Source organism: Narcine bancroftii, chromosome 8 (genome assembly GCF_036971445.1).
Source record: "Narcine bancroftii isolate sNarBan1 chromosome 8, sNarBan1.hap1, whole genome shotgun sequence".
In the NCBI taxonomy this organism is placed as follows: domain Eukaryota; kingdom Metazoa; phylum Chordata; class Chondrichthyes; order Torpediniformes; family Narcinidae; genus Narcine; species Narcine bancroftii.
The window spans coordinates 165,060,291-165,086,868 of NC_091476.1; the positions used below are offsets into that span (position 1 = coordinate 165,060,291).

The window sequence follows — 26,578 nt, forward strand, 5'->3', positions numbered from 1 at the left end:
AGACACGGTTGCAGAGGAAAATTGGTTGGTTGGGGTTGTGTGTTGGGTTTTTCCTCCTTTGTCTTTTGTCAGTGAGGTGGGCTCTGTGGTCTTCTTCAAAGGAGGTTGCTGCCCGCCGAACTGTGAGGTGCAAAGATGCACCGTTGAGGCGATATCAGCCCACTGGCGGTGGTCAATGTGGCAGGCACCAAGAGATTTCTTTAGGCAGTCCTTGTACCTCTTCTTTGGTGCACCTCTGTCACGGTGGCCAGTGGAGAGCTCACCATATAACACGATCTTGGGAAGGCGATGGTCCTCCATTCTGGAGACGTGACCTACCCAGCACAGTTGGATCTTCAGCAGCGTGGATTCGATGCTGTCGGCCTCTGCCATCTCGAGTACTTTAATGTTAGGGATGAAGTCGCTCCAATGAATGTTGAGGATGGAGCGGAGACAACGCTGGTGGAAGCGTTCTTGGAGCCATAGGTGATGCCGGTAGAGGACCCATGATTCGGAGCCGAACAGGAGTGTGGGTATGATAACGGCTCTGTATACGCTAATCTTTGAGGTTTTTCAGTTGGTTGTTTTTCCAGACTCTTGTGTAGTCTTCCAAAGGCGCTATTTGCCTTGGCAAGTCTGTTGTCTATCTCGTTGTCAATCCTTGCATCCGATGAAATGGTGCAGCTGAGATAGGTAAACTGGTTGACCGTTTTGAGTTTTGGAGATGTGGGGGTGCTGGTAGTCATGGTGGGGAGCTGGCTGATGGAGGATCTCAGTTTTCTTCAGGCTGACTTCCAGGCCAAACATTTTGGAAGTTTCCGCAAAGCAGGACGTCAAGCGCTGAAGAGCTGGCTCTGAATGGGCATCTAAAGCAGCATCGTCTGCAAAGAGTAGTTCACGGACAAGTTTCTCTTGTGTCTTGGTGTGAGCTTGCAGGCGCCTCAGATTGAAGAGACTGCCATCTGTGCGGTACCGGATGTAAACAGCGTCTTCATTGTTGAGGTCTTTCGTGGCTTGGTTCAACATCATGCTGAAGAAGTTTGAAAAGAGGGTTGGTGCGAGAACGCAGCCTTGCTTCACGCCATTGTTAATGGAGAAGGGTTCAGACAGCTCATTGCTGTATCCGTCCCGACCTTGTTGGTTTTCGTGCAGTTGGATAACCATGTTGAGGAACTTTGGGGGGCATCCGAGGCGCTCTAGTATTTGCCAAAGCCCTTTCCTGCTCAGTGTCAAAGGCTTTGGTGAGGTCAACAAAGGTGATGTAGAGTCCTTTGTTTTACTAAAAGTGGAGTTCATAAATCTAGACAGAGGTGGGAACTGGATTAAATGTCACATTTGATTAACAAAGATGGGTGGATCTTTGTAGAGATTCCATGACTATTATTAATGAAAGATATAGATTAGTTCAGTGTAATTTTCTACGTCAGTTATATTTTACACCACAAAATTGAATAGGTTGAAATCAGATGAATCAGATGTGGTGAAGAGGAAGGAACTTTTTTTTTAAAAACATTCAGTTTGGTCCTGTTCCAAGGTAAAAACCTTTTTGGTTGGAATTAAGCAAACTTTTTGGAATAAGTTACAGGTGTCGTTTTTCCGCAAAATCCAGATTTATTTTTATTAGGAAATATTGAAGGAACAAGACCTAAATTAAAATTATCAATATACCAGAGTGGCAAGAAAATGTATTGCAGTTACTTGGAAATAAGATAATCATTTGAGTATGGCATGATTGAATGCAGAAATTCAAAGTTGTATCCCTTTAGAAAGAAATACATAAAAGAAATACACTGTGTTTCTACAAATTTGGCCCCCATAAACCCAAACATTAGGTTTAAATTTATAATGTTGGGCTTCCTGTACCTCTGAACCCATTAGAAATCTATAGAATGTATTAAAAGATTTTGGTTAAATAGATATGTTGGATATGTCCTCTGTGCAATCCTGACTCTTCTTTTTTTCCCTTCTATATATTTTATTCTCATACTGTTTATTCTGAGGGGGGGGGGGGTATCATGCATGAAGTTTTAGATTGTTAGTTTTTGTATTAATATATTGAATTTGATCGTTTGGAAAAATGTTAAACAAAATACTCAAAAAAGCAAACCTTTTGAAACAAATGTTTTCCAGCGTTATTGTTCTAAAATATTTAAATCCAACAATTTGATTGAGAAACAAAGGAAGGAGACTATTTCATCTCATGAACCTGTCCTATCATTCAATGAGTCAGAAATGGTCATATTTCTTCAGTTCACAAAAATTAGACCAAGCCTGTTTCAGGACAAGTTGATGGGACAAATGAAAATTTTAAAAATGCAGTTTGGCATAATTAATGTTTTCACAATAGGTTCTGAATATAAAAACAAGAGCATGACACCAAATCTTTGCCAGTCACTGGCGAGGTTTCAGCTGAGCACTGACTCCATACTCAACAACCACCTCTTTATATAGTTAGTTATGTAGAATGGGATGGTATCGCAGATAAGATACCTAAATGTAGACTAGTGAACTGAGAATAATTGTTCTGAGCAGAGGTTTGCTGCAACAATGGACCGATTACTTATTTGCTGGCTATTTTAGAAACAAGGGGTAATATATTTAAAATAACTTGCAAAAGATGGGAGTAAAATTTTGAGAAATTATTTCATACAACAGTTCTGATCTGGAACTTGATCCTTAAGAGAGGAATCAAATTCTTCAGCATTTCAAAAGGGATTTGTTGGTAGACAATTAATTTGCAGGGCAATGTAGAAGTGCCCAGGGACAAAACCGAATAGCTCTTTCAAAGAGCTGGTGCAGGCACAGTAATATAATCTGCTGTGATCGGTCTGCTGGACTTTTTGAGCCTGCTCTTCATCCAGTAAAGTTGATAATTATCACATTAAATATCAATGACTCAGGAATGCTCAAGCTGATTGTGAAGTACCTGTACACCAACAACTCCTTATTTGGCAATTAGGGATACAACCTGCTATAATAAATCCTAAGAAACATGTATGGAAAAAGGATTGTGAGTCTGAGTGTTCTGAAAAGACAAGTTTGTCTATATAAATATACAATGTGAGCCACACAGCAGATTCCCTTGGAGTGAGACTAGCCACTTGTGGCAGTGGTTCTTTGCAAAGCTCAGGCTCCACTCCTGCTGGGGTTCAAATCCATTCTTCAAACATGTAGGGAATTAAGAATCAAAGACTATGTATTTACTATCTTGGTAGGTGTCTCTAAATCTCTACTCTGTACGCATTCATGTTCAAGAGATTTGATTTGTTAATTTCTCTTGTTCTATTATTTCAAATGTGTTAAGATGACTGCTCAAAAAATCCATAAGAACCAATTATTAAATCATTAGAAAATAAAATTCTGCCAGAAAAAAGGTAAAACCATGACTAAATAAAGTCAATGAAGGGATTAAGGAGGTCATGGTATGACTTGCAGCATAGTTAATGTGTTTTCTTGGAGAGGCCAAGATATTTGAGGCACAATGGCCCCAAGATAAATACAAATCATCTCTGCCATTCAGTAAACTTGATTTTCCTTCATCCTCTTAAAGCTTACATTTCCCAATCTCTTTTCGAATCCAGATAAGTGTGAAGTGATGCAGTTTAGAATGTCAAGCCTTAAAGTTCCTTTTATTGTCACATTAAAAATGTATTTAGCTTTTACCTGCCATAAAGCAGTTGCCATTAGTATTAACCAATATCCCTTACCACAGATAGAAGCAAGAGCCCCTTCAGATTTATTAAGATTATTCCTTGATTTGACACACTTAGAGACAAAGTCACCTCTCATTTTCTCCTTGGAGCAAAGGATGAGACATTACTTGAGGTCTTCAAGATTATGACAGGGAGATTGGGTGGATAACAAGCAGGTTTCTCCCTGAAGTGAGAGTAGAAAATGGCAGAGGACATTTGTACAAAGTGAGGGGAGGAAAGTTTAAGGCAAACTTCAGAGGTATTCCTCCTCCTCTTACACCCACCCCCCCCCCCCCCACCAACCTGAGAGAAGTTAGTGTTTATTGGCCAAGGTAGGGTAAGGTTTGTCAGTTTCTATTGATCAGCAAATATTTTGCTTTTTTGTGCTGTAACATTCTATGCTTGAAAAATATTTACTTTAATTTCTTGCTATTTTCTAATTCATTCTCTCATTTTACACATCTCTATTAAATATTTTTGTTGAATTTCCAAAACTTTCCAAGGTTCATTCCTGATTTCGACCATGTTCAGACTCTTCCTTTAACAACTAACTTTCATTATCAGAAATGATTGGACAATTTTCTGACTGGACAAATACTCAATTTTTTTGAATTGTGAATTATTTTAATGTTTGGCTTTTTTATCTTAATCCCTGATCATTACCTATTATCCAGTTTGAAATTTTCAGATCATTTTAGGGGAAGAAAATTGGTTGGTTTGAAGATTTTTGATATACAAATTACTACAAAATGCTTGCAGGGATAATTAAACATTTGAATAAAAGTATTTACAAGTGTGCCACCGATCTTTAAAATAAATGTCCAAGAACAGGTCCTGGAGCCTTCATGTCAATGCAATCACAAAGGCTTGCCAGTGGCTATTCTTGGGAGTTTGAGGAGATTCAGTACATCACCACTCAAAAACTTTGACAGATGTACCATGGAGAGCATTCTGGGTGGTTGTATCATGCAACTTTACTATAAATATTTTAATGCTTTGTCTGCTTCCATCATACCTTGACATTCTTGTAATGAGGTAAAGATTAGTGTTTTGTTGTGAGCTATTAGCCAATGTCCAAATATTGTTTAAAAAGTATAAATAAGTGTAAAAAAAAAACCAATTTTCTCCTCCTAAAATGATCTGAAAATTGCACCTGTAGATATTTTTAAAAATCAAAACCTTTTTATTTGTTATTTTATAAAAGGATCATGGAAGGAACACTCACTTTACAATCGCCTTGTCAACCTTCATTGCCACTCACCTATCATGAAACTAAGTTAATACCCTCCTCTTCCCATCAGGGACACATGCATTTAAGGTGAAGCAGTGATTTACATTCACTTCCTCCATTCAACAGTACTGCATTGTGTTCAGTGGTCTTTATGACAGAAATCAAATGTAGATTGGGCAACCACGTTGCAGAGCACCAGCACTGCAACACTAAGCCATCACAAGTTCAGGAAAATTTCTTTTTTTTCTTTAAAAAGCGACAAATAAAGCTTTCTACTACCACTATAAAGTTGGCAGAAATAGGTGTTACAAAAAAAATCAGACCAAAACTAGTGTTTGAATGCTCTCACCCTTTAAACAGTACACAAAATCACAAGTCAGAATATGGTTGCAAACAGAATGGGATCTTAAGACTGAAAGGTACATGACATTTATGACAGTTAACATGGGAACATGAATGGATCATCAGTTATCTTGTAAAGCTTCAGCATTATTCTTACTTTTAGATTTGTCTTCTCAGAATGGATAGTAATATTACATTAGTCTTCTGTAACACCAATTCAACCTGCAAGCTAAGAGCAGCAAATCTCAACTTTTTTGGCTATGGCCCTGAGGACTCTGCTCAATTTATGGGGAAGTAGTGAAGCTTTGGTTTCTTCTGTACTTCTCTCCTGCTTACTACATTAAAATAATTGTTACACGAGATGAAAAAAACTTTTACATAATGCGCTATGCCCCCCCCTCCCCCCATTGAGAATGGCTGATCCAGTCAACTGTGCATTAGAACATCCAAGACCATTTCAATCTCTGGTTTTGGAATTCTCTTCCCGTTTAGTCTGCCTTTATTTTTTTGTGCATGACCATACACTTCCCTACACTATTTCATCTGTCACTTTCATAGCTAGTCTTCCAATCTGGAAACTTCGCTTCCTCAATACCACCTGCCACTCTACTTATCTTTGTATTGTCTGCAAATGTAAACATAAAGCCATCATCGAAAAATCACTGATATTGTGCAAAACAGACCCATCATTGACCCCTACAGGACACCAGCAACCAGAAATGGCTCCCTTTATTCCAACTCTGCCTTCATGCCAGCCAATTTTCTGTCCACACTTGCACCTTACCTGGAATATCATGGGGTCTTATCTTGTTTATCAACCTCCTACTTCACACCTTCAGCTTACCAAGCACCTTCCTGTATTAATGACATTATTTCTGCCCAAACTCTTGATTTGTGGGCATATCTGGATATGGGCAAAATGTAGGCAAATTGTTTGGAACTGACAAATTGGGCCAAATGATCAGTTTCCATGCTGTTAAACTCTACAAATGATGGATGAGAATTTGATGGCATACACTTAAAATTTCAAGAAATATTGTGGACAATGAAAGCATTCTGTGAGACCCAACTTTGAGCAATAGATAGACTGGATGGCAAAGAAACTATTGGCATAATTAGCGAATAGTAATATGTACACCTTCCAATTTTTTGCAAATTGCATGAACATACAGGCACTAATTAGGAACCCTAAATGTTTATTGCCAGAAAATGAATGGAAAAATAAGAGGTCATGTCCCAGTTATTCTTCTTGGAGATATTAACGTATTAGAGGCAATTTGGAGAACACTGAAAATAGTTGGATTGAGGCAGTCATCTTACAACATTGGACACCAGGATATATTTTGTAGAGTTAAAAAATAAATCATAAAACAACAATTAAAACAAGATCAAAAAGAGCCTCAATATTACCATGCACAAACTGAAGCATGGCCAATAAATTGGACTACTCCAATAAATTTGATTATAGTTACCTGGAAAAATAAGGCAAGCACCATTCTAAAATCAACCATTCTGACCAAGACAAGGCTTCTTGATTTTTTTTAAACAGCTCTTTCAGTATCATACATGTGTTCTTCAAAGCAACAGCCCAAGTTGCATCTCATATCCCCACAAAAGAACACAATTTTGAACACAAATCTTAGTGACTTTATTTACATTGACAAAAATAAATGGGTGTCATGAAATGAGGTTGTGATTCGGGCAATCCTCCATCCAAGATCCTGAGGAGAATTAAAGAAATAAAATTAGTCTTGCTGAAAATCTGTTCATTTCAAATAGTCCAATGTATTCATGCCATCACAAAATTTCCCATTGTAGCAGGTTTGTCTGATGTCAGTGCTGAGATGGTTTTGGTACCGATCAATCTTTTGTGACAGATGAATAACCCAAACAGAAATTTGCCTTAGGTCTGTAAGTTAACCACCCAGTTCGGGTATCTCACTGTCTTAAGGTCACATGATGAAGCACAACTGCAGCCCGTGCAACTGAAAATAGGCAGTGAATGTGAATCTCTGCAATTGTTGTTATATTGCAAGGCACATTTTGTAGCATTGCCATGTACGCTTGACCTTGATGCTGATTCCAAGAGATCTGAAAAAATGAATTATCTGCCAACATTGTGACCCTCCATTGTCTTGCACATGATAGGTAGCCCACCATCTACGGAATGTACCCAACTCTTCAATTCATATTTGCCCAAGCAAATGAATCCAGCCATCTAGCTCTTTACTGCAGATCATAGCCCAGTCTCAGGAGGTATTCAATTGATTAAACTGGACATCTAAGATCAAGGATGTAAATTACCTAAGTGGTTGCAAAAGTTCTGGTTCCAGCTGATAGTAAAGTATGATACTTGACATCATGCGAAACTCACTGTTCAATCTCAACACCAGCAAACCTTTTGGGTACACATGGATTTTTGGGCAGTTCCATCCAAATGCTGCCATCGTTACTGACTACTGAAAAATTAAGTGCTAACTACAACATCTTTTATAGCATTTTCAAGCTGTTATTTTCATAGTTCAACAATATTCTGTTCTCAAGGTGCAGACCAATAAAAATGCTAAGACACGAATGTATTAAAATTGGATACCAACTGAAAATACAAGTCTTAAATTTGGAAGGATTCCCAGACAGGCACCTACTTTGACAAAAAAATCATTGATTATTGGTCTTCAACATCCTCCGTTTTATATACTTACCCCTCTTCATGACGTGTAATGACTGACCAGATGTTAAATAGTCTGGTATGTGGCTTTACACAGAATCTGAAAAAAGAAAGCATAAATCAGCACAAGCTTGTATCATTATAAACTGGTTTCTTAACGGAGTAGGCTACACTGACAAGGTGCATTGTGTTCATCAATAGATACATTAGTCAGCGCTTATGAGCTAACAGACTTAGAATCAGAAGAGTGTTCACCTGCAAAGGCAGACGCAACAACCTACTTGTGCCTAGTGACATACATTTAATTGAAAAAAAATCTAATAGGCCTTTTTAGACAACAAGCTCAAAAATTCTGATGTCATCAATACACCTTGGAATGTGGGATGGATCTACAGGACCCAGAGGAAACCTGCATAGACACAAGGATAACACAAGAACCCCTTGCAGCATTGTTCCAACCAAAATGTGCTACACTTTTTAGGAATAAATCAGTAAATCAAAGGTCTACCCAACATGACAAACTAATTGCCCATGGGATGCATTTAGTTCTGGTCACCACTGCTCAGGAAAGATATGATGGCAAGGATGCAGCCAGGGTTGCAGAATCTTAAATTGAGTTTGACTTCTCAGGGGAAGCTTTCAAGTTGATTTTTTTTTTCTCCACCCAGACAGAGGCAGTGAGAAGTAACCAAAAACATACACTAATGGGTTACAAAGTGCCATAACCAAAAAGGTGAATGCATCGATAGAGGAGACTGCTGGTTAACTGGAGAACATAAAGCTGTGGAAGAACTCAAACTGCAGAAAGCAAAAGTTTCGGGGCTCTTTTAAACTTCCATGGATGCTGCCTGATCTGCTGGGTTCCTCTAGGGTGAATGAGATAGCTGGTTTCCAGGTAAGATTCCTCAGGAAAGGACTAAGGTCCAAATAACTGTTCCCTGCCATTGTGCAAATGAAAAATACCTTATCTTCTAGCTTCAAATATACTACAAAACTTAAAATGTGATCAAGTCTATTCCAGAATATTTTAGAACTTAGCAGTTACTTACCAGTATTTTAATATACCAGTAGCCTGTCAACGTGCATCAAGCTCTTTCCATGCCTAAAGAGAACACATTAAGTTAGTAAGAGCTTAATGCCAGCTGATACATTGATAAATCTGCTCAGATCACATTACATTGGAAAACTGCCATACAAATACAGCCCAAATGTAGATCTGGTATACAAAAGTTGACCAAATTCCCCGGTAGCCTCAGTGCCACTGTTTCCACAGTAGCACCCATTGACTAATATTTATGGGGAAAGAACAAGTAAACTTGAAAGAGGTTACAACTGATGTGCATCAGAAAGCACTTGTGTACTTTGTACTGACTTGCCTACATAGGCCGACAGAAAGGAGCAAAGCAAGAATTTATGCTTTAAGCCAAGCTTCACTTAGGCAATTATGGCACTCGGAACAGGGTTAAAACTACTCAAATTAAAAATTTTAAGTTTGAACAGGCCAAATAAGATTGACCAAACTAGCACAAAAATAAATGCCTAATCAGGCAAGTGTAAGGGAAGTTACACTCATCTCAGAAATGATTCCAACCTCATTTACAACACTAATAGATACCAAATATCCCTATTATGTATGTTCTGGCATCACTCTCCTGCACAGAGGCTCAAAATATTGTAGCCAAATTGAACTGAAAAAGCTCAGTCTTAGAGAATAATTGAGATGGAATACAGTGCAGACACTTAGCTATCTATTTTCAGAACCCCAAAGTCCAGTGTAATGAATTGATCCATGATTTCAGCTCTAGGGACAAGCCAGAAATTGCTTTTTACAGAAAGCATACTTCATTGCTCATTCTAAAGAGGCAATAATTTCTTTGACTAAGTATGTCTTCCAAATATAGAATACAAATGTGATCAACACTTCAGCTTCAATATTGCATAGTGTTAATCTTGTTGTCAGCTTGTTAATCAATTAAACCAAATCAAGATTGCACTCGAGAATACTGCAGATGACTCTTGTGTCAAAATCCCAGCATTGCAACAGGATAACCACCATAAAATGGTCAAAGAACAGAACAATGTCAAGGACCATGACAATATTTACATCTTCTGCCCTAATCTTAAAACATTCTTCACAGCAACTTCACCCAAACAATCTAAGCAGTCAAGTCCAACATACCACCATGATCACCAAGTGTTTTCCTCTAGATGGTTTCAAGGATGTGAAGTTTGCAGAGATAAACTTAACAGAAAACTAATGACTATATCAACCCCAATACTGATCATATGTGATCCATAAGATTGGAGCACATCACTTCATCTCTTAATGAATTGACAAGCAAGCCATTTGCTGATCAACAGTCTCAAAGAAAGCAAACCCAAAATACTGTGATTTGGCCAAGGCCCATTCCAGTTATGTAATTAATTTTAATGAGTAGTCAGATGCCAAAAGGGCAAATACTTGGTTACCAAGTCCAAGGAAGATGCAAGAATTTCCTACCAAAATTAATAAACTACTTTTCAGTACGTAGTATCAGATGCAGTATAAATCAGTTGAAGTAATGAATGACATTTACAGAAATTATACTTGCCATATACAACAGGCAAGTATTGTTAAAAATTCTGCCAAACTTGTAACGGATCTTCCTACATTCAAATACATGGTCTGGTCTTAGGATCTCTGGCCAGATAGTCCAATGATCAAGACAGATTGTAGTTAGTCATTACAAAGCTGACTTGGTAAAAGGCAAAAACCACATCTGGGCTATACTAAACATTACAGGAGATAAACCAAGTACAATCAAGAGGTGCAAACATTCATGGTACAGGGATCTGACAGAGGCTCATCATGAGCAAGCTGATTAAATTGCCACAATTCCAAATTCAGTTGGCAGATCAAGCTGCCATTCCCTTCACAATTGCAGGCAATTGCACACCCACCCCTTCCCTTTTCCAAACCCCAAACATTATTACAAGTGTCATTCCAGTTATGGCAATAAGTGGCCTACAGCACATGTACTTGTTGATCATGCTGCTTTATTTATGGTCTTGGCAAAACTCAAGGCAGGTGCAGTGTTTAGAAAAAGATATGTTGAATAGATAAGCTACAACATTCCTATTTGAAGTCCACATCACATATCCAAATATACAATTGAAGACAGAAGGTACATCTACCTCTTAGTTGATGATCCACAGACACACTGAGATCTTAATGCTGTGGTACAACAGTATTTCAAAGCTGCACTAGTAGCTGTACATCACTTGGCCTGTAATGCATCATTGATACTAGTCAGCAATGAATGCTAATAGTCCAACCGCTTAAAGTGCTGCACTGTAATCACACTGTCAGAAGGGTGATGCCTGAACCATTTCACTGACTTAAGAAATTACGAAAGACATTTTAACAAGTTATTTGTACATACCTGTATGCAGTCTGTACTGTGTACCGCAGAACAAGCAGGAATACTATTCTCCAGGTCTTACTGCCCAATCCCATTTGCAGTACTACAGATCCTCAATGTAATGTATTGCAGACAAGCTGACTGTATTTATTCGCTGGAGAGTGGCATTACTTGCAATGTTGCAGCATAATTGGCTGCCAGCAGCCACTTGCTGGCTTGTAACTCAGATGCGTTGCCATGTGACCTGAGAATCTGAAACTGTTACAACTTCCACTGAAGAATACTGTACTGGGGAAGACAAGTTATTTTAATTTGTTCCCAGACTTGATGGGCATTGCAAAAATGAGCACCTGAAGACCAAAAAGGCAACTGAACTTTCCTTGTTTTCAGATTAACTGATACATTAACCAAGTTCAAAAATAGACAAGAAAAAAAATGTAAGCAAACCTTTCAGCCAAAGTAACTTTGCTCCAATTAAAAAAAGGGATTCACTAAAAATATATTGCGACCAAATGCACAAGTTGTGGCATCAAAAAAATTAAAAGGGTTTTCAAAAAATTTCCAAGCTCTGTTTACACCACCTAAAGAACTGAAAATTCCCCAATAGATTCACAAAAGCCCCTAGTTACATGTAATATACCAAACCACATCGACCAAGTTACCATAAAGATTTGAAAAGATAGAAACCTAATTATCAAACCCATCTAAATATACCAAAACCCATGTTCAAATGCAGCAATGTTAAGGGAAGAGAAATAAAGTTACTGAAAGCCTGTAAAAGGTACTAAACAGCAAGCCAGAGCAGTTATTCATTTAAATCCACAAGCTGATTGCAGTCACTTACAGGGTTATTTGGAAAGGGTTCAAATTATCCACACTTTGGTATCAACTACATTGCATACCCTGGGATTCCACCACCCCACCTTCCTCCCCCTCCCCCCACCCCACCCACACCATTTTCAAATTGAAGTCAGAATTACTTTAAACCTAGTTGCAACTCCCAGAATTTTGATTAAAAATATCCAATTTTGGACTGAAGCTTATGCTCAGAAATAGCAAATCAATGATTAAGCTTGGTTGCCCCTCACGAGTAAACTGCATCTACGGCCTAGTTGGACCATGTAAAAAGTGTACAGGTGTATTTGGTTAAATGTTCAAACATGCCCCACCACCCATCCCCACAAATAAGTTTTAACACTTACCATTATCTCAATGCTAAACAGCAATTATTTGTTGGCACAGCATGTTACTGCTTGGTTTCCAGTTACCCATTGAAGCTCTTCAGCTTCTATAGGCAGAAGATATAGAAGTCACGTTCTGGTAGTCCTGGTATCCTGTGGCAAATTCATTCTTATGAGCAGATCTGCACCTCCCAGATCTTGCTACCGGATTCCAATTATTGAAATTTTCCAATTAGTCATTCACGATGGAAGAGGACCAACTTTTCAATCAATAACTGAGGTGAAACCTTCATAAGTTAATAGTTGGTCCCACATTAGGTCAGTAGATTAAAAGGCTTTCTGGATCATTAACTGGAGATCTTTTGGAGAATATCTTTCACCAGATGAAATTCAATAAAACTGAAAATCAGCTGAGACTTTAGAACTCCACCTTTCAGATCCTGTCTCAGTTTCACAGCAAACCCATATGGTAGAACTTTAATATCTACATACACAACAAAAAAAATTCTCCAAAGTCCAAAATTCCACAAAATAGTCCAGTGCTGTTGTTGATGTAATAAGTCCAAAGATGAAAGTATGTGCATCAATACCAGTAACTCTCGTGTTTACTAAATCTTGTGCACATTATTTTTGCACTTTTTACTGCATTTACTTCAATACACATTTCTATCATTGCTCGTTCCAAAATCCCAACTTGAGAGCTGGGACACCGGTGGCCCCAATTTCTGTCTCCTACAAGACCAATAAATTGGTTTACAAGCCTAATACTACAAAGTAACTACTTATTTACGCAGGAAACAGAAATTTGGTTTCATTGCAGTTTTGAGTTATCATAACCTCTGTGGTTTTGCACAACTAGACAGCCAATGCCATTTGGCATCAAGTCATACAGTGACTTGCACTATGAACTGATTTCATTAAGTGGACCAGAAATGACAGTGGGGCAGGCCAAGTTGTGGCTAAATGAAATTTTATAAACCCAACTCAAAATACAAGAGGAATAAATGTTATGATTAAGGTGTACAATCAAAAACAGTGATGCAATTGGCATTGCCCAAAATATCAGCAACCCCAGAGCTTCTGCTTTAACTCGACAGGTGACATTTGAAGATCCAGAAATCAGATATCAAATTGCAGGAAAGCAGAGTTTGTTAAAATAAAGGTTAAAAAAAACCCTACCACACCTAGAGTGGAAATAAAACAAAAATCAATTTCCCAAACCATGGATGAAGCCCAGCATCACAAAATTCAATGCCTAAAAATCAGTGAGCCCAGAATAAGGAGCTTCAACATTTAGCAATGTCAACCAACCTAGTTGGATCTTAGCCAATAGATTGTTTCCATGGGGCAAAGAAATTGTCAGCTTGGGTGCACAGTTGCTGCATCAAACCAGCTTTAATGGATAGCACTGAAGGTAAAACCAATTTGTCTCCAAGGTCAGATCTTCACAATCTAGGTTCACTCTGAATTATGCAGAGCTGGCCACCATAGGTTCTCAAATTTAATCTTCAGACTAGCAAATTAAAAGAAGTTAAAATAAAATTGTGCTTAGCATTAATATAAACATTTAACATCATATGCACCAGCTGCAGCAACACCTTCCTTCACTCCCAATATGGGAAAACATACATATCTAAAAATGTAGTTGCCAAACCAGACTCTTGGATGCCAGTGGACTTCACTGCCACACCTGACTGAATGTGCTTGCAAGTATCAGGGAAGGAAAAACCCCTTTTAGAACAATGTTCAGTCCAACTTTATCCAAAACTAAATCCACAAAAGAACAAAGAATCCCTTTTGAAAGTTTGCATGAAATCTAATTGGATGACGATTTGTATTTATGACTAAAAGTTTCAAGACCTGACTGTCTATTGTGCAGTGAAGCAAAACACTACTTGGCTCTTTGGCCGACTGCAAATTAAATCAAAATTCAGATATCAGGCTGAAAAAAACCTCACTACTTAAAACCACACAATTGTGAATTGTGTTTTCAGTGCAATTCTATTCCCTTCAAATAATTATCTTCACAATTGACTGAGATAAGTGGCACAGAGTTTGCAGTAGTCAGCAATACCTGTTCCACTTATGAAAGCTGAGATCTTGTTCTTTGTTAATAACAACTCATTTCAAATTAGCACTACGAATGAGTTTTAATTTAAAAAGATGACCAAAATACAGAATTCCACCATTTCAAAACAAGCATTTAGCCTGCACAATTAAACATGCTTCTACAATGACTCAAAGAAATACATGAAGCATACTTTCTAGAGGTTTAATGGCACTTCAGTGTACAGTTGAAGTACTGGAAAAAGATGCCTATTTGCACTTTCACTTGCTTGACATAATTCAACATTCACAATGTGCCAGTGTGAACTGTTACAGTTTACAAAGTTTAGTCAATACACAAATCTGAATAGGCATAAAATGCAACTTTGCCACCAACTAAAAAACGCAATTATGAAGAGCTCTCATCTAAATGACTATCTGGAATGCACACTAAAGGGCTACAAAGTTTAGTATCTAGGCTTCTTATTAGCCGTTTCATATTCTTCTCTCCCTCTACTAAAATTGGGACCAGTAGGCCCCATAGGACGTGGGGGCTGAGTATTCATTGGACCTGGGGCTCCCTGTCCAAAGCGGTCATTACGCTATTGGAAGTTCATCACACATGGTAGCAATCAAAGTCCATACAAGTTGAACATTACAAAGTGAGGAAAATGTGTAACATTTAGATCAGGGAAGGCATCCGTAGTCAACGTTCGTCGATTACAACCAGGAATGGGGCGATCCACAGGTACCAGGCACATAAAAAGGAAAAAAAGAGGGCAAGTTGTTCATTAGTTTACCGACCGGCACATGGAGGAATCCATGGTGGGTATAATCCTCCCATGATTTATGACAGCTTAAGAACAATGGCTATTCTGCTTTAGTGCAAACAAACCACTTTAACAATAAAGGAATGCAGTGCAATACGCACAAAATGTGGGCTTTTAGCTGTTCATCACTGTTGCAATCTCCACAATGAATGTCAGAGATGCAGATTTTTAACACTTCAAGTTAAATAGCCACTGGCCTTAATCGAAGTCACAAATTACCACCGACTTATTCCCACCCATTTCCCTTTTAACAATCTGACTAACGCGCCAGTATTGTAGTACTGAATAGTTACTGAATGGAAATAATTTTGGTCCAGTAAAATATCTGTTATCACCATTAAGTCATGATAGGCCAAGTTTCTGACTTAAATAGAAAAATATCCGATCAGATGCCTTTACAGTTTAAAGGAGCGATGTTGTAGAAATTTTAATGTACAAAATTTTAGACTGCAAACTACAATCACAGTACAGCACAAGTACTACAACACTGGATCATCATTACCATCAAGGATTACCTGAGAAAAATACTGCAAAGGAATCCACTATTAGAAGTCCATAATTATCAGGTCATTTCCCTCAGTTTTTTTTATGCCTTGCCAAATTTACCACTTGCACAGAACTCAACCATTTGGAGGATAAGGCAAGCAAGTAAGCCATGACCCAAGGCATACTGTTGTGTTAAGAGGACAAGCATAGCCTCTTTCAATTTACTTCATAGATCAATGTCTCTGCAGCCTAACTGCAGCATATACTGCCAATATAATTACCCAGTACAAGATCAGAGATTTGAAAAATTTCTCAAACAGAAAACCAATGATTCAACCATTTGGAATTGGATTGGACATTCAGGATCAACAGTCTCACATTATGAATATCACCTCTACTCACCCCATCTTGCCACATGACCCATTTTTTCACTTAAGTATTAAGTCTGTCTTCTGCACCCTTTCACTGTACCAGACCAAAAGGTCAGGATCAGCAATGTTAAGATGCAGGGAAATTGTATTTATTAGCTGCTGCAGTTGAACAATCACAGGAGCCATGGGATAGCCTATTTCCTCCTGTGCTACAATTTCTGACCATATAACTGGTCATTAAAATACAAGGATTTCTGCACTTTCTAACAAAATACATCCACACTAATTTCAATATTGCAGTTTGTTATATACTGGAAGAATGTGCTTGATATTTATGTATGTAACAGCAGCTACAAATGCCAGAACATTTGGACAGGAAAGTATCAATTTCCTATGGAACAAAAACCAAACTGATTTGACTGTATAGACAATCAGCCTTCTGTATCAGAACAATTGCAACCTTATCACTTGGAATCGCCAAAATATCCCACTAGCCAATCTGAAGTTACGATGGAACATTATCATTCTTGGCATGAATACAAGTAGTTCACTGTTATTTCACCCCCCCAACCCCCCACCAAAAACAATTAGAAAAATTGAAACCCACCCAGTTTTCCTGCAAACCTAATTTCCTCACAAAGCCTTGGCCCCAAGCACACAATCCTACATTCTGATTCTATTAACTCACAACTTTGGTAATCCAGTTAGTGAAACACTTGTTTAAATGCATTTCAACTGGGTTAAATTCACAATCTTCTGCCTTATAATCACACGGATTGCAATCGAACTTACAAGCAGTAATGACTACCCTATAAACGTTTGGCGCAGCCAAACTTGAGCAGTGACATGGCAATTAGATCCTGTGATCAAGGAGCAAAACTGTTTAATATCAACTCCTGTAAATATATTAACATGTCACAATATATGTACTTTTCAGAAAGTTGAATCCACTCCCATGCCAAGTCCACACTAATTATTCAGCTCCTACAATGGCCTTATTCAAGCGGTTTCTAAGTTTGCCGTTTTGTGCTTTGTTTCAATAGCATCAAGCTAAGCAGATGAACTACACAAAAGGACATTTGTTCATACTGCAGAAAATCCATTACAGTCATCTCTTTGTTATTTTTATACCACTACCCTCACACATTCCGTTCTACAGCCAGATCATACATTCAAGCATTCACTCTTAACTACAGTATGCTTTACCCCTGCCATGTCGCTGGTGTTTGCGCTGGTGCTCATCATCTGTCCAGTCATCGCACTAGGTCCTCCAGGACTACTCAATGCACTGTGACCTTCATAGGCCATTGCTGCCATTGGTGGAAAACTTTGGTTTGCAGTTGTATATTGTTCTGAAATTCAAGAATGAGGATTCAACAATAGAAACTAAATTTAAAAAGTGTCGATCATATTTACACAATACAAAATATGCTAAATTCTTCACAAGGAATATTCATCACTATTAGGCTACAATCAGGAAGAATATACAGGAATCAAATTAAAAAATATCAGAAGAGTCCAAAGACAACTGAAAATCAATTGGGACAGAAATTAGAAGTTCCCAAAAGAAAATGTTTTTCTACAAGTTTCAGTCTCAGAACTTTCAAATGCACAAGATCAACACATTTTGAAGTCTTGTACCCTACAAGATAGAATCAGTTCAAACAAGTTTTATCCTTTTAAACCTGAAAATGACTGAAGTACCCAGCATCTATTCCACTAAACCAGTTTCCATTGCCAAGTTACTGATCCAATATTTGTTTCAATTAAGTACCCAAGACATCAAAACAAAAGTCACCCCTTCAAACAACTGACAACCTCAAGAGTGGACTACTTCTGTATTTTAATAGTTTGATCCTTGACAATACTTGCCTTTACTGTTGTCATAAAGAGAAAAAAATACATTCATCTCATCATTTCAGCAAATATAACCAGACTCATAACCTCCTTCAAGCTGATGATTGACGTTTGAATCACAACCACTTGGACAGCCCCAACTCAGAGGTCAGAATGCTGTTCATTGACTTAGTTCAGCATTCAGTACTGTGATTGCCTCCAAGCTAATCGCCAGAATTCGCCATCTCATCCTTCTGAAACTGGACCTTGACTTTCTGACTAACAGACCCTTATCTATTAAGTTAGACAACCTCTCCATTCTCACCCTGAGGGCTGTGGCTGAGCCTTGTTCTGTACTTCCTTTTTACCTATTACTGTATTCCTGTGCATGGTTTTAACTCCATAATAGTTTCCTGACACCACCATTTAGTTGGCTGATCAGAGGGGAACGATGAGACAGCTGACAAGGATGAGATACAGCACCTGACCATGTGGTGTGCTAATAATCACCCACCCTTTAACACCCAGATAACCAAGGAGATCAAAGTGGACTTCAGCCATGCTGGGAGCCACATTCATGCCCAAATCTACACCAATGGAACTGTAGTGGAACATGATTCAAGCTTCAATTCAAATTCCTTGGTGCCCATATTTCCAATGATCTCACGTGGCCCTTGAACTCCTCCATCCTGATCAAAAAGGTGCCACAGCGGATTTCCTGCAGAGCATCAAGAAAGCTCACATTAGTCCCAGGATACTGCTGTACCTTAGAGCATACCCATCAATGGCATCTCAGTGTGGTATGGGAACAGTCCCATTATTTGATCACAAAGCACTCCCATGGGTGGCGAAATCTACCCAACAGATTATTGGCACCCAATTCCTCACCATTGAGAGCATTTATCAGAAACTCTGCCAGTGCAGGGCAAAAAGCATCATCAGGGATGCCTCTCACCCTGTGAACTTTTTAAACTCTCCTTCCATCTGATAGGTGATACAGGATCCTCCACTCTCAAACCTGCAGAAGTTTTCTGAACTGTGACCCTTACATCTTACCGCTGAGCAGTATTGTACCCACATTGTACTGTCAGTACTTTTATACTTGTCCGTTTGCTTTTATTTGCAGTTACTTGTAAATAGTACTATTCTTTATACTTCCGGTTAGATGCTAATTGCATTTCATTGGCTTTGTATCTGTACTTGGCACAGTGACAATACAGTTGAATCTAAAATCTAATCCAGTATTGTACAAAACAACTTCATGTAACTATTCCACAATATCAATTTGTACCTCAGTCTTCCATCTGACAACATTCCATTAAACAACTCTGTCCAGCATTTCAGGTTAAGTACATTGAACTATGGAGTTGCCACTACATTTATCTTGCCATCATTTACAAAATAGTCTGTTCATAGGTCAGATTTGACCACGCTGCGGTCAAAGCAACCCATGACATTTGCATCCCCAATTTACAAAGAGCATATAACTGTGAACCTGTCAATTTGAGTACCTGACTATTTCTGGTCACCTGGACCTCAGCAAACAACCAAGTAACATTAATAATTAAAATTAGGCTAATCAGGATTACTGAAACCATAAATTTACAAATATCCAGAATTTTCCAAAAGACCTGCATTTTACCTGTCATTCCTCCAGCCATACGCATTTCGCGTTCTCTCTGGAAAAAAAAGTGATAATAGAAAATGTAATATGAAGAGGTGACCAGGCCAAGTCCAACTGAATTTTAAGTAAGCTCATTTCTGCAATATTAACCTGCTATATACCCAAATTTACAACAGCCCAATAAAACAAAACAATGGAAAATATAAGTTACACGAGTCTCTACAAGTCTCAACTTGACACCAATTTCTACCCAAATTGCATTGAAATATTTAAAATACACGGGTAAAACTTTTAATTGACATGCAACAGCTGCACAAAAAAATGGTATTTGCATATCAAACAAATTAGATACATGGGACCTAATGGAAAATACTTTTCAATGTGTTAGAGGAAAGTTAAAAATGCATTGAAGGAGAAATTAAAGTTGGACTCAACAAAGTTACAGTAATGAGAAAAATCTCAATCGCCAAGAGACCAAAAGTACAAACAGAAAATTTCAAAGCTGTTCAACAAAAAAGTGCTGGAGAAACTAAGTTATGCAATATTCTATTCAGGCACTTCTTGCTCGTTTCCAATATCTCTATGAAAGGCTCAGTAATGAAACATTGGTTATATATCTGTAAAACAAATAATACAGCACTGTACATGCCTTTTGGCCCTCGATGTTGTACCAATCCATATCCCCAAGTACTAAACCCTCCCTAATCCATTATTTTTCTTTCATCCATATGTCTAAAGTCTCTTAAATGTCCCCTATCATCCCTGGGGTACCAGCAACCACAACTCAAAAACTTATCCCCGACGTCTCACCTAAACTTCCCTCCCTTAACTTGATCCTCTGGTATTTGCTGATCCTGCCCGAGTAAATAGATCCTATCTGTCCACTCTTCTATGCCTCTCAATCTTGTAGACCTCTATCAAGACTCCTCTCATCCTTCTACACTCCAAAATAAAGTCCTAGCTCTGCTAACCTTGTCTCATAAGATGCATTGCCTGGATTAGGAAATATCTTGGTAAATCTCCTCTGTACCTTCTCCATCGCTTTCACATCCTTTTTTGTGAGGTAACCAGAACCGAACACAATGTGGTCACACCAAAGATTTGTCGAGTTGTAACATGACTTCTACTCCTGAATTCTATCTCCCCATTAATGAATCCAAGCATCCCATAGGCCTTCTTAACTATCCCATCAACCTGTGCGGTGACCTTGAGGGGTACAGGGATTGGCACCCCATGGTCCCTCTTTTCATCCACATTTTCTTAAGTAACTGAACATTAACTCCGTAGTCAGCCCCCTGGTTAGTCCTTCCAAAATGCATCACTTCACTTTTCCAGATTGAAATCCATCTGCCACTTATAACCTTCAACAACCTCCAGCCCCATCTACAACTCCTTCAAACTTCATGTCACCTGCAAACTTACTGACCCATCTCTCTGGCTCTTCACCCAAGTCATTTAGAAATATCACAGAGCAGCAAAGCCATGTTATCCTTGAGTAAACCACACTTCTCCAAATGCTCACAGATCCTATCCTTTAAAACTCACTGGCCTTTCATTCCCAGGATTCTTCCCAATACTTTTTTTAAAAAGAGGGAACTACATTTGTTATTGTCTAATCCTCCAACACTTCCCTTGTGGCCAAGGATCATAGGTATTGCCCTAGCTGTCTCTTCTCACTTCCCACAGCAGCCTGGGGTATATTTGGCCCTAGGGACTTATCAATCTTGGAATGTTTTTAAACAGATCCAACACTTGTGCTTCCCTAATCTCCACATTGTCCAGCACACAGGACTCTTCAATTTAAACCTCACCGTGATTTGAGGTCCTTTTCATTTAGGACCTCCCCAGCTTCAAGGCATGTTGCCACCCTTATCCTTTATTGGCCCCACCTCTTTTCATCATCCTTCTGTTGTTCACATTTGCATAAAATGCATTGGGGCTTTCCTTAATTCTACATGCCAAGGCCTTCTCATGACCCTTTCCAGCTCTCCTAAATCCTTTCTTAAGCTTCTTCCTGGCAACATGAGAATGCTGTATGATTTGCTGAGTTTCTCTAGCACTTGTGTATTGAACTGCAATCACAGCACAATGTAAAAAAAAACAGGACACTTAACAGGCCCACAAGCCCACACTGCTCAATTGACCTACAACTCTACATTTTTAAGGGTGGGAGGAAACCCAGACATCAGAAAACCAAAGCAGATACAAAGAGAATGTACAAACTCATTACAGTCAACACCAGACGAGCAGCCCATTGAAGCACAAACACAGACTACCACAAATTTTGCAGTTAAATAGCCCACATTTGGGGACATTGTAGGCATCAGCACATCCAAAATGCAATAGGATGGTCCTGGAAGAATGACTATTTTGATCACGGTCTCTCCCCTACCAGGCATCTGCAGAGTTGGTTTAACTAATTTCAAAGTTATTACAGCTTACAAATACAATGTACCGAATAAATCAGCAAATTTGTCCAATTTTTTTTGAAAATTTAATTGTTGCTTCACGGGTACAAGCACAATTTTGCAAAACTTGAGTAAACTAGAATCTGGGCATTCATTAAATAGGAAAAAGCCTTGGATATCAGTGTACCAGTTAGCACCGTGCTGCTATAGCACCAGCAACCAGGGTTCAATTCAAGCGCTAGTTTTTTTTTCTTCCTGTGTCTCGGTTCTCCGATTTCTTCCCACTGTTCAAAATGTTTTGGAGTTGTATGACAATGGGGTAAGCTTTGGGCTAAAGGCCCTGTTACAGTGCTATATGTATCCTAAAATTGTTAAGTAGGCAGAAACCTCAGATCACAAGTGTAATTGAGTGGTTCAGAGGCAAGCAAGCCAAGGTGTATAGCTTAATGGTAGCTTAGGGACTTGTTCCAATCTTAGCTCATCTTAGTCAAATCTGGTCCAGTTCCACACGGCCACCAGGAAATAATGTAGCATGAATAAATTTCGAAGATTTGAAAGAGCAACTGTTCAGAAAATAGTTGCAAACACCTGAAATCTTGCAAATACCAAGAGATTTCATTCCCAACTTCAATGATGTAAAATGGAAACCTCCTAAAGGATTTTTAGAATGTAATATTTCAGGACATGAAGCAGCTAAAATCTGAGGAAACAATATTCATGGCACATTTATAATTTAACATTAATGGCAATACCTTTGGATTCATGGACCCACTAATTTTTGTTTTATGTGAAATCAAACATTCATGATTACGACATGGACACTGCTTTAAAACAATTCCCAAGATGGAAAAAACCTCACAGGATCCATGTATCCCATGCGGAAGCTCTCCTCCCTCTGGCGCCTTATCATCTCCTCTTTCTCCCTTTGTCGCATCAGCATTTCCTCCTCCCTTCTGCGACGCTCTTCTTCTTGCCTGAATGCACAAACAACATTAAAAAGTTAATTTTTAACAAATTTGAGATCTATAAACAGCCCATGGAATGCAATTTCACATGGTCCAAATTCTCACCTCAATTCAAGTTGTTTACGCTTCTGAACTTCTTGACTGTGGAGTTCTTCCATGCGCCGTAGCTCTTCTTGGCGCCGCATGAGATCTGGTTTGAAATTTTTCAAAATAGAGAAGTGTTAATCAACTAGTGCATGGGCACAGCAGAGATCATCATATCCCACTTTATAACACTCAGTTCATGTGCAGAATACCATTTACAAAATGTTAATATAATGTCAATGTTAATATATGCCTAGAAAAAAATAAAAAGATATCATTATCTTCTATTCATAAAGTGCATTTACTTTGATATTAAGCAGTGTGTATCATAAAGGCACATTTCAATACTAGATAACCAATTTCTAACATACCCTGCCTCAACAACATTGCTTGATGTTCATGGTATGCATCTTCCATCTCATTTTCCAGCTTATCCCTGGCCTCTCTCATGTTCTTTTCTACTTGCTCTCTCTGTTGTTTTTCCATTTCATCAAGAGACTTCCATCGCTGGGAATACTCAAACTCAAACGTTCCGTGCTGAGCAAAACGAGGAGGGTGCTCCCTTTCCCTGAAAAGTTGCCACATTCCACATCAATTGCTAAAAATCAAACTACTTTAAACAAATCAAATCTGCAGCAAATACAAAAAGCCTGAATGCAAGTACTACAAGGTTAGGAAATTTAGCCACTTTTCCCAATTTCAATTAGCTTTAAACTGAGATATACTTCAAGTCAAAGTAACTCACTTCTGATACATTGGGTTCCTTTGGGCAAGCTTCTCAGGAAGACCATCTTCATCATCATATTGTTCCATTGGTTCCACAATTACAGGACGAGGAGACCTACAAGGCAGTAAACAAAATTTGACAATTCATTTTTGATTTTGGGACTACCTGAAGCCACATGGATACTGTATTGTTGCATTATTGAAAAGTAAATAGTAAATGGGAATGAAAGACACAAATGACCTTATGCTCGTGAAATTATCGCGTCATTCAGCAAGTACTCGAGTTACTTTGTAGAGCCTCCAAGTGACAGAATTCAAATTTCCTTACGCAGTTAAAAGGAATACTCCTTCATTGCATCGATCGAGTGCCTTCCGCGCAGCTGGTTTTGTAGCAAATTCGACGATGCCTTTGCCCGTTGATCTGCCGCGATCATCCACGATGACAATAGCTCTCTCCACTTGTCCAAACTGAGAGAATGCTTCCTCGAGCAATTCATTTGAGACATAGGGGGACAGATTGCGTACTGTCAATGCAGCAGAGTGTGTGGCAAAACGGATACGAAGTGGTCGGCCTCTCATGGGCGTATCATCAAGTTCTGCTTTGGCAATTTCAGCCAAAGTTCGACTTTCCTAAAGGGGGGAAAAAAAAAAACAGTATTTTGTTGGATCTGCCAAAAAATATTTGTACCAACCAAAAATTGCTCAGGAAGCATGCAAACTTGAAGGATATTTGCGGTTCAATTTGTCGATTTCGGGAGCTGTACAACATTCCCACCTCCTCCTCAGATTTTTTTTTGAAGCTAACGTTCCAAAGGGAAAGACGTCGGGGAACTCCTGGTGGGCCGCTTACCAGACTAATTAGATGCACCCAGTGGGACAACAGATGCCTCACATCTCCAAGCAGGCAGGCAGGGCCCGACGCCAGGACTGGATTTCAGATTTAGGGAGGCTACTTCCCCCTCACCTCTGCCATCAGACTTCTGACTGAGCACCGAAGCTAACCTCCCTTGAGCCCTCCTTCTTGCCCGTCCTTGTATTGAAATGCAGCTTAAAGAAACATTTGTCCGGCGATGCCCAAAAGCAGACGCTCAAGGCAGTAAATCTACGAAATCTTTAACGAAAACGAGGCCAAAAGAATACTGACATTCTCAATTTGGAGGAAATTGATTACTCACTTGATGCATATGGGTTGGATTCTTATGCTAGATTCACACTGCGGCTCGTCTACGAGGATTGAGTATGTGCAATACAAACTTGACGTCATGCTTTCATCCTGATAGAATTGAATCAACTTCGAGGTGGAGATTTAATTCGCCACGATGGTCGAATTGTGTGATTTTAAATGCAGGTGCATTGAGGGAGAACCGTTGACAATAAATGGAGGGGCGGCAAGGTCCTGAGGGGCTTGTGCCCACGTCACGTCTTTCCCGACATGCAAATCCGAGGGCTCCCGCCGCCGTCCCTCAGGGTACGTTCAGGCGCGGGCGTGGCTCCAATTGCGTGCAAGGACGCGACGCGCCCGAGGCCGGAGTGGCCGGGGGGACGGGCGCGCGCGGGGCGGTCGGGGGGACGGGCGCGCGCGGGGCGGTCGGGGGGCCGGGCGCGCGCGGGGCGGCCGGGGGGCCGGGCGCGCGCGGGGCGGCCGGGGGGCCGGGCGCGCGCGGGGCGGCCGGGGGGCCGGGCGCGCGCGGGGCGGCCGGGGGGACGGGCGCGCGCGGGGCGGCCGGGGGGACGGGCGCGCGCGCGCTCCGCCCGCCACCGCTAGGCGGCCCGGGCCGCACTCACCAGGCGGATGAAGCCGAAGCCCTTGCCCTTGTTGATGAACACCTCGCCCGGCTCGCCGTACTTGTCGAAGAGCTTCTTGAAGTCGTCCTCCGTGATGTCGCCCGGCAGGTTGCCGACGAAGAGGCGGCACCGCTGCGTGTACGTCTTCTCGCCCGGCTTGCGGAGCAGCGAGAGCTGGGCCCGCAGCACCTCCTGCGCCTGGCGCAGGTCGCTCTCGCTGGGCTTGGAGTCGCGCGGCTGCCGGCCCGGGCCCTCGGCGGCGCCCGCGTACGGCGGCTTGCCCTCGCCGCCGCCGCCGCCGCCGCTCCCCCCGCCGCCTCTGGCCGCCCCCGGCGCCTGAGCGGCCGCCGCGTCGCCGTTTTTCTTGTCGGGCTCCTGCGACTTCTGAGAGGCCGGCGCCGCCGACTTGGGAGGCGGGGGCTGTGCCGGAGAGGCCGCCTGGCCCTGCGCCGAGGGCGCCGGCTGCTGCTTGAGGGCCTCGGCCGGGTTTCCCGCCCCGTTGGGGCGGTTGGGGATGTTGTTGCGGTTGACGCCGCCGCCGCCGCCGCCGCGGAAAGGAGGGCTCATCCCGCCGCGCCTCTGGAATCCGGAGCGGTTCCTGAAGCGATCCCGAGACATCTCGTCGAGTTTGAAGTCGGATTCGCAGCCTGCGCTCCCAATCAGTGGCGTGGAGGAGTGCACAAAATGGCGCCCGTCGAGGGCTGAGGCGGGCGCGGGCGCCTTATATAGGGCTCCAGAATCCCGCGCCGCGGACCTCCGATTGGTTGGGGGGCCGCACCGCATGCGCAGGTCCCCAGCACCGATTGGTGCCGACGGACGTCAATTAACGGCACTGGCCGCCAAGCGACCAATCGCCTGCTGCTGCTCTGCAGACAAAGGACTGCTGCTTTCGCGAGGCGCAGGGAGTGCCTTGTCCTCCTTCG

At 40.6% G+C, this 26,578-nt stretch overlaps 1 protein-coding gene across 4 annotated transcripts; it reads right to left on the bottom strand.

Annotated features, from left to right (window-relative positions):
* Positions 1 to 6,868: 6,868 nt before the first annotated feature.
* LOC138741546 (splicing factor, proline- and glutamine-rich-like) lies at positions 6,869 to 26,459 on the bottom strand. Of its 4 annotated transcripts, XM_069895785.1 has the most exons (14): positions 25,656 to 26,459; positions 24,199 to 24,500; positions 23,890 to 23,985; positions 23,516 to 23,712; positions 23,166 to 23,250; positions 22,955 to 23,069; positions 19,706 to 19,742; positions 18,731 to 18,781; positions 17,434 to 17,579; positions 12,516 to 15,142; positions 11,335 to 11,601; positions 8,962 to 9,014; positions 7,947 to 8,012; positions 6,869 to 6,965 (listed from the first exon to the last, which is right to left on the bottom strand). In XM_069895785.1, exons 1-10 carry the CDS (start codon positions 26,436 to 26,438, stop codon positions 15,008 to 15,010), a joined length of 1,947 nt encoding a protein of 648 aa, XP_069751886.1. In that variant the 5' UTR covers positions 26,439 to 26,459; the 3' UTR covers positions 6,869 to 6,965; positions 7,947 to 8,012; positions 8,962 to 9,014; positions 11,335 to 11,601; positions 12,516 to 15,007. The 4 variants fall into 4 exon arrangements, with proteins under 4 accessions (XP_069751886.1, XP_069751885.1, XP_069751887.1 ...); XM_069895784.1 differs by having other exon boundaries at positions 11,335 to 15,142; XM_069895786.1 differs by lacking the exon at positions 18,731 to 18,781 and having other exon boundaries at positions 11,335 to 15,142.
* Between the last annotated feature and the right edge of the window lie 119 nt (positions 26,460 to 26,578).

What these genes read in the sequence shown, in the direction of transcription:
- LOC138741546 (XM_069895785.1), bottom strand. Translation starts at nt 26,438, where the DNA reads ATGCGGTGCGGCCCCCCAACCAATCGGAGGTCCGCGGCGCGGGATTCT. An exon ending in GGAGTATTCCTTTTAACTGC is followed by an intron (nt 23,986 to 24,198) that starts GTAAGGAAATTT and finishes ACTGCCTTGTAG; the next exon opens with GTCTCCTCGTCCTGTAATTG. An exon ending in AGCAATGTTGTTGAGGCAGG is followed by an intron (nt 23,251 to 23,515) that starts GTATGTTAGAAA and finishes ATTTCAAACCAG; the next exon opens with ATCTCATGCGGCGCCAAGAA.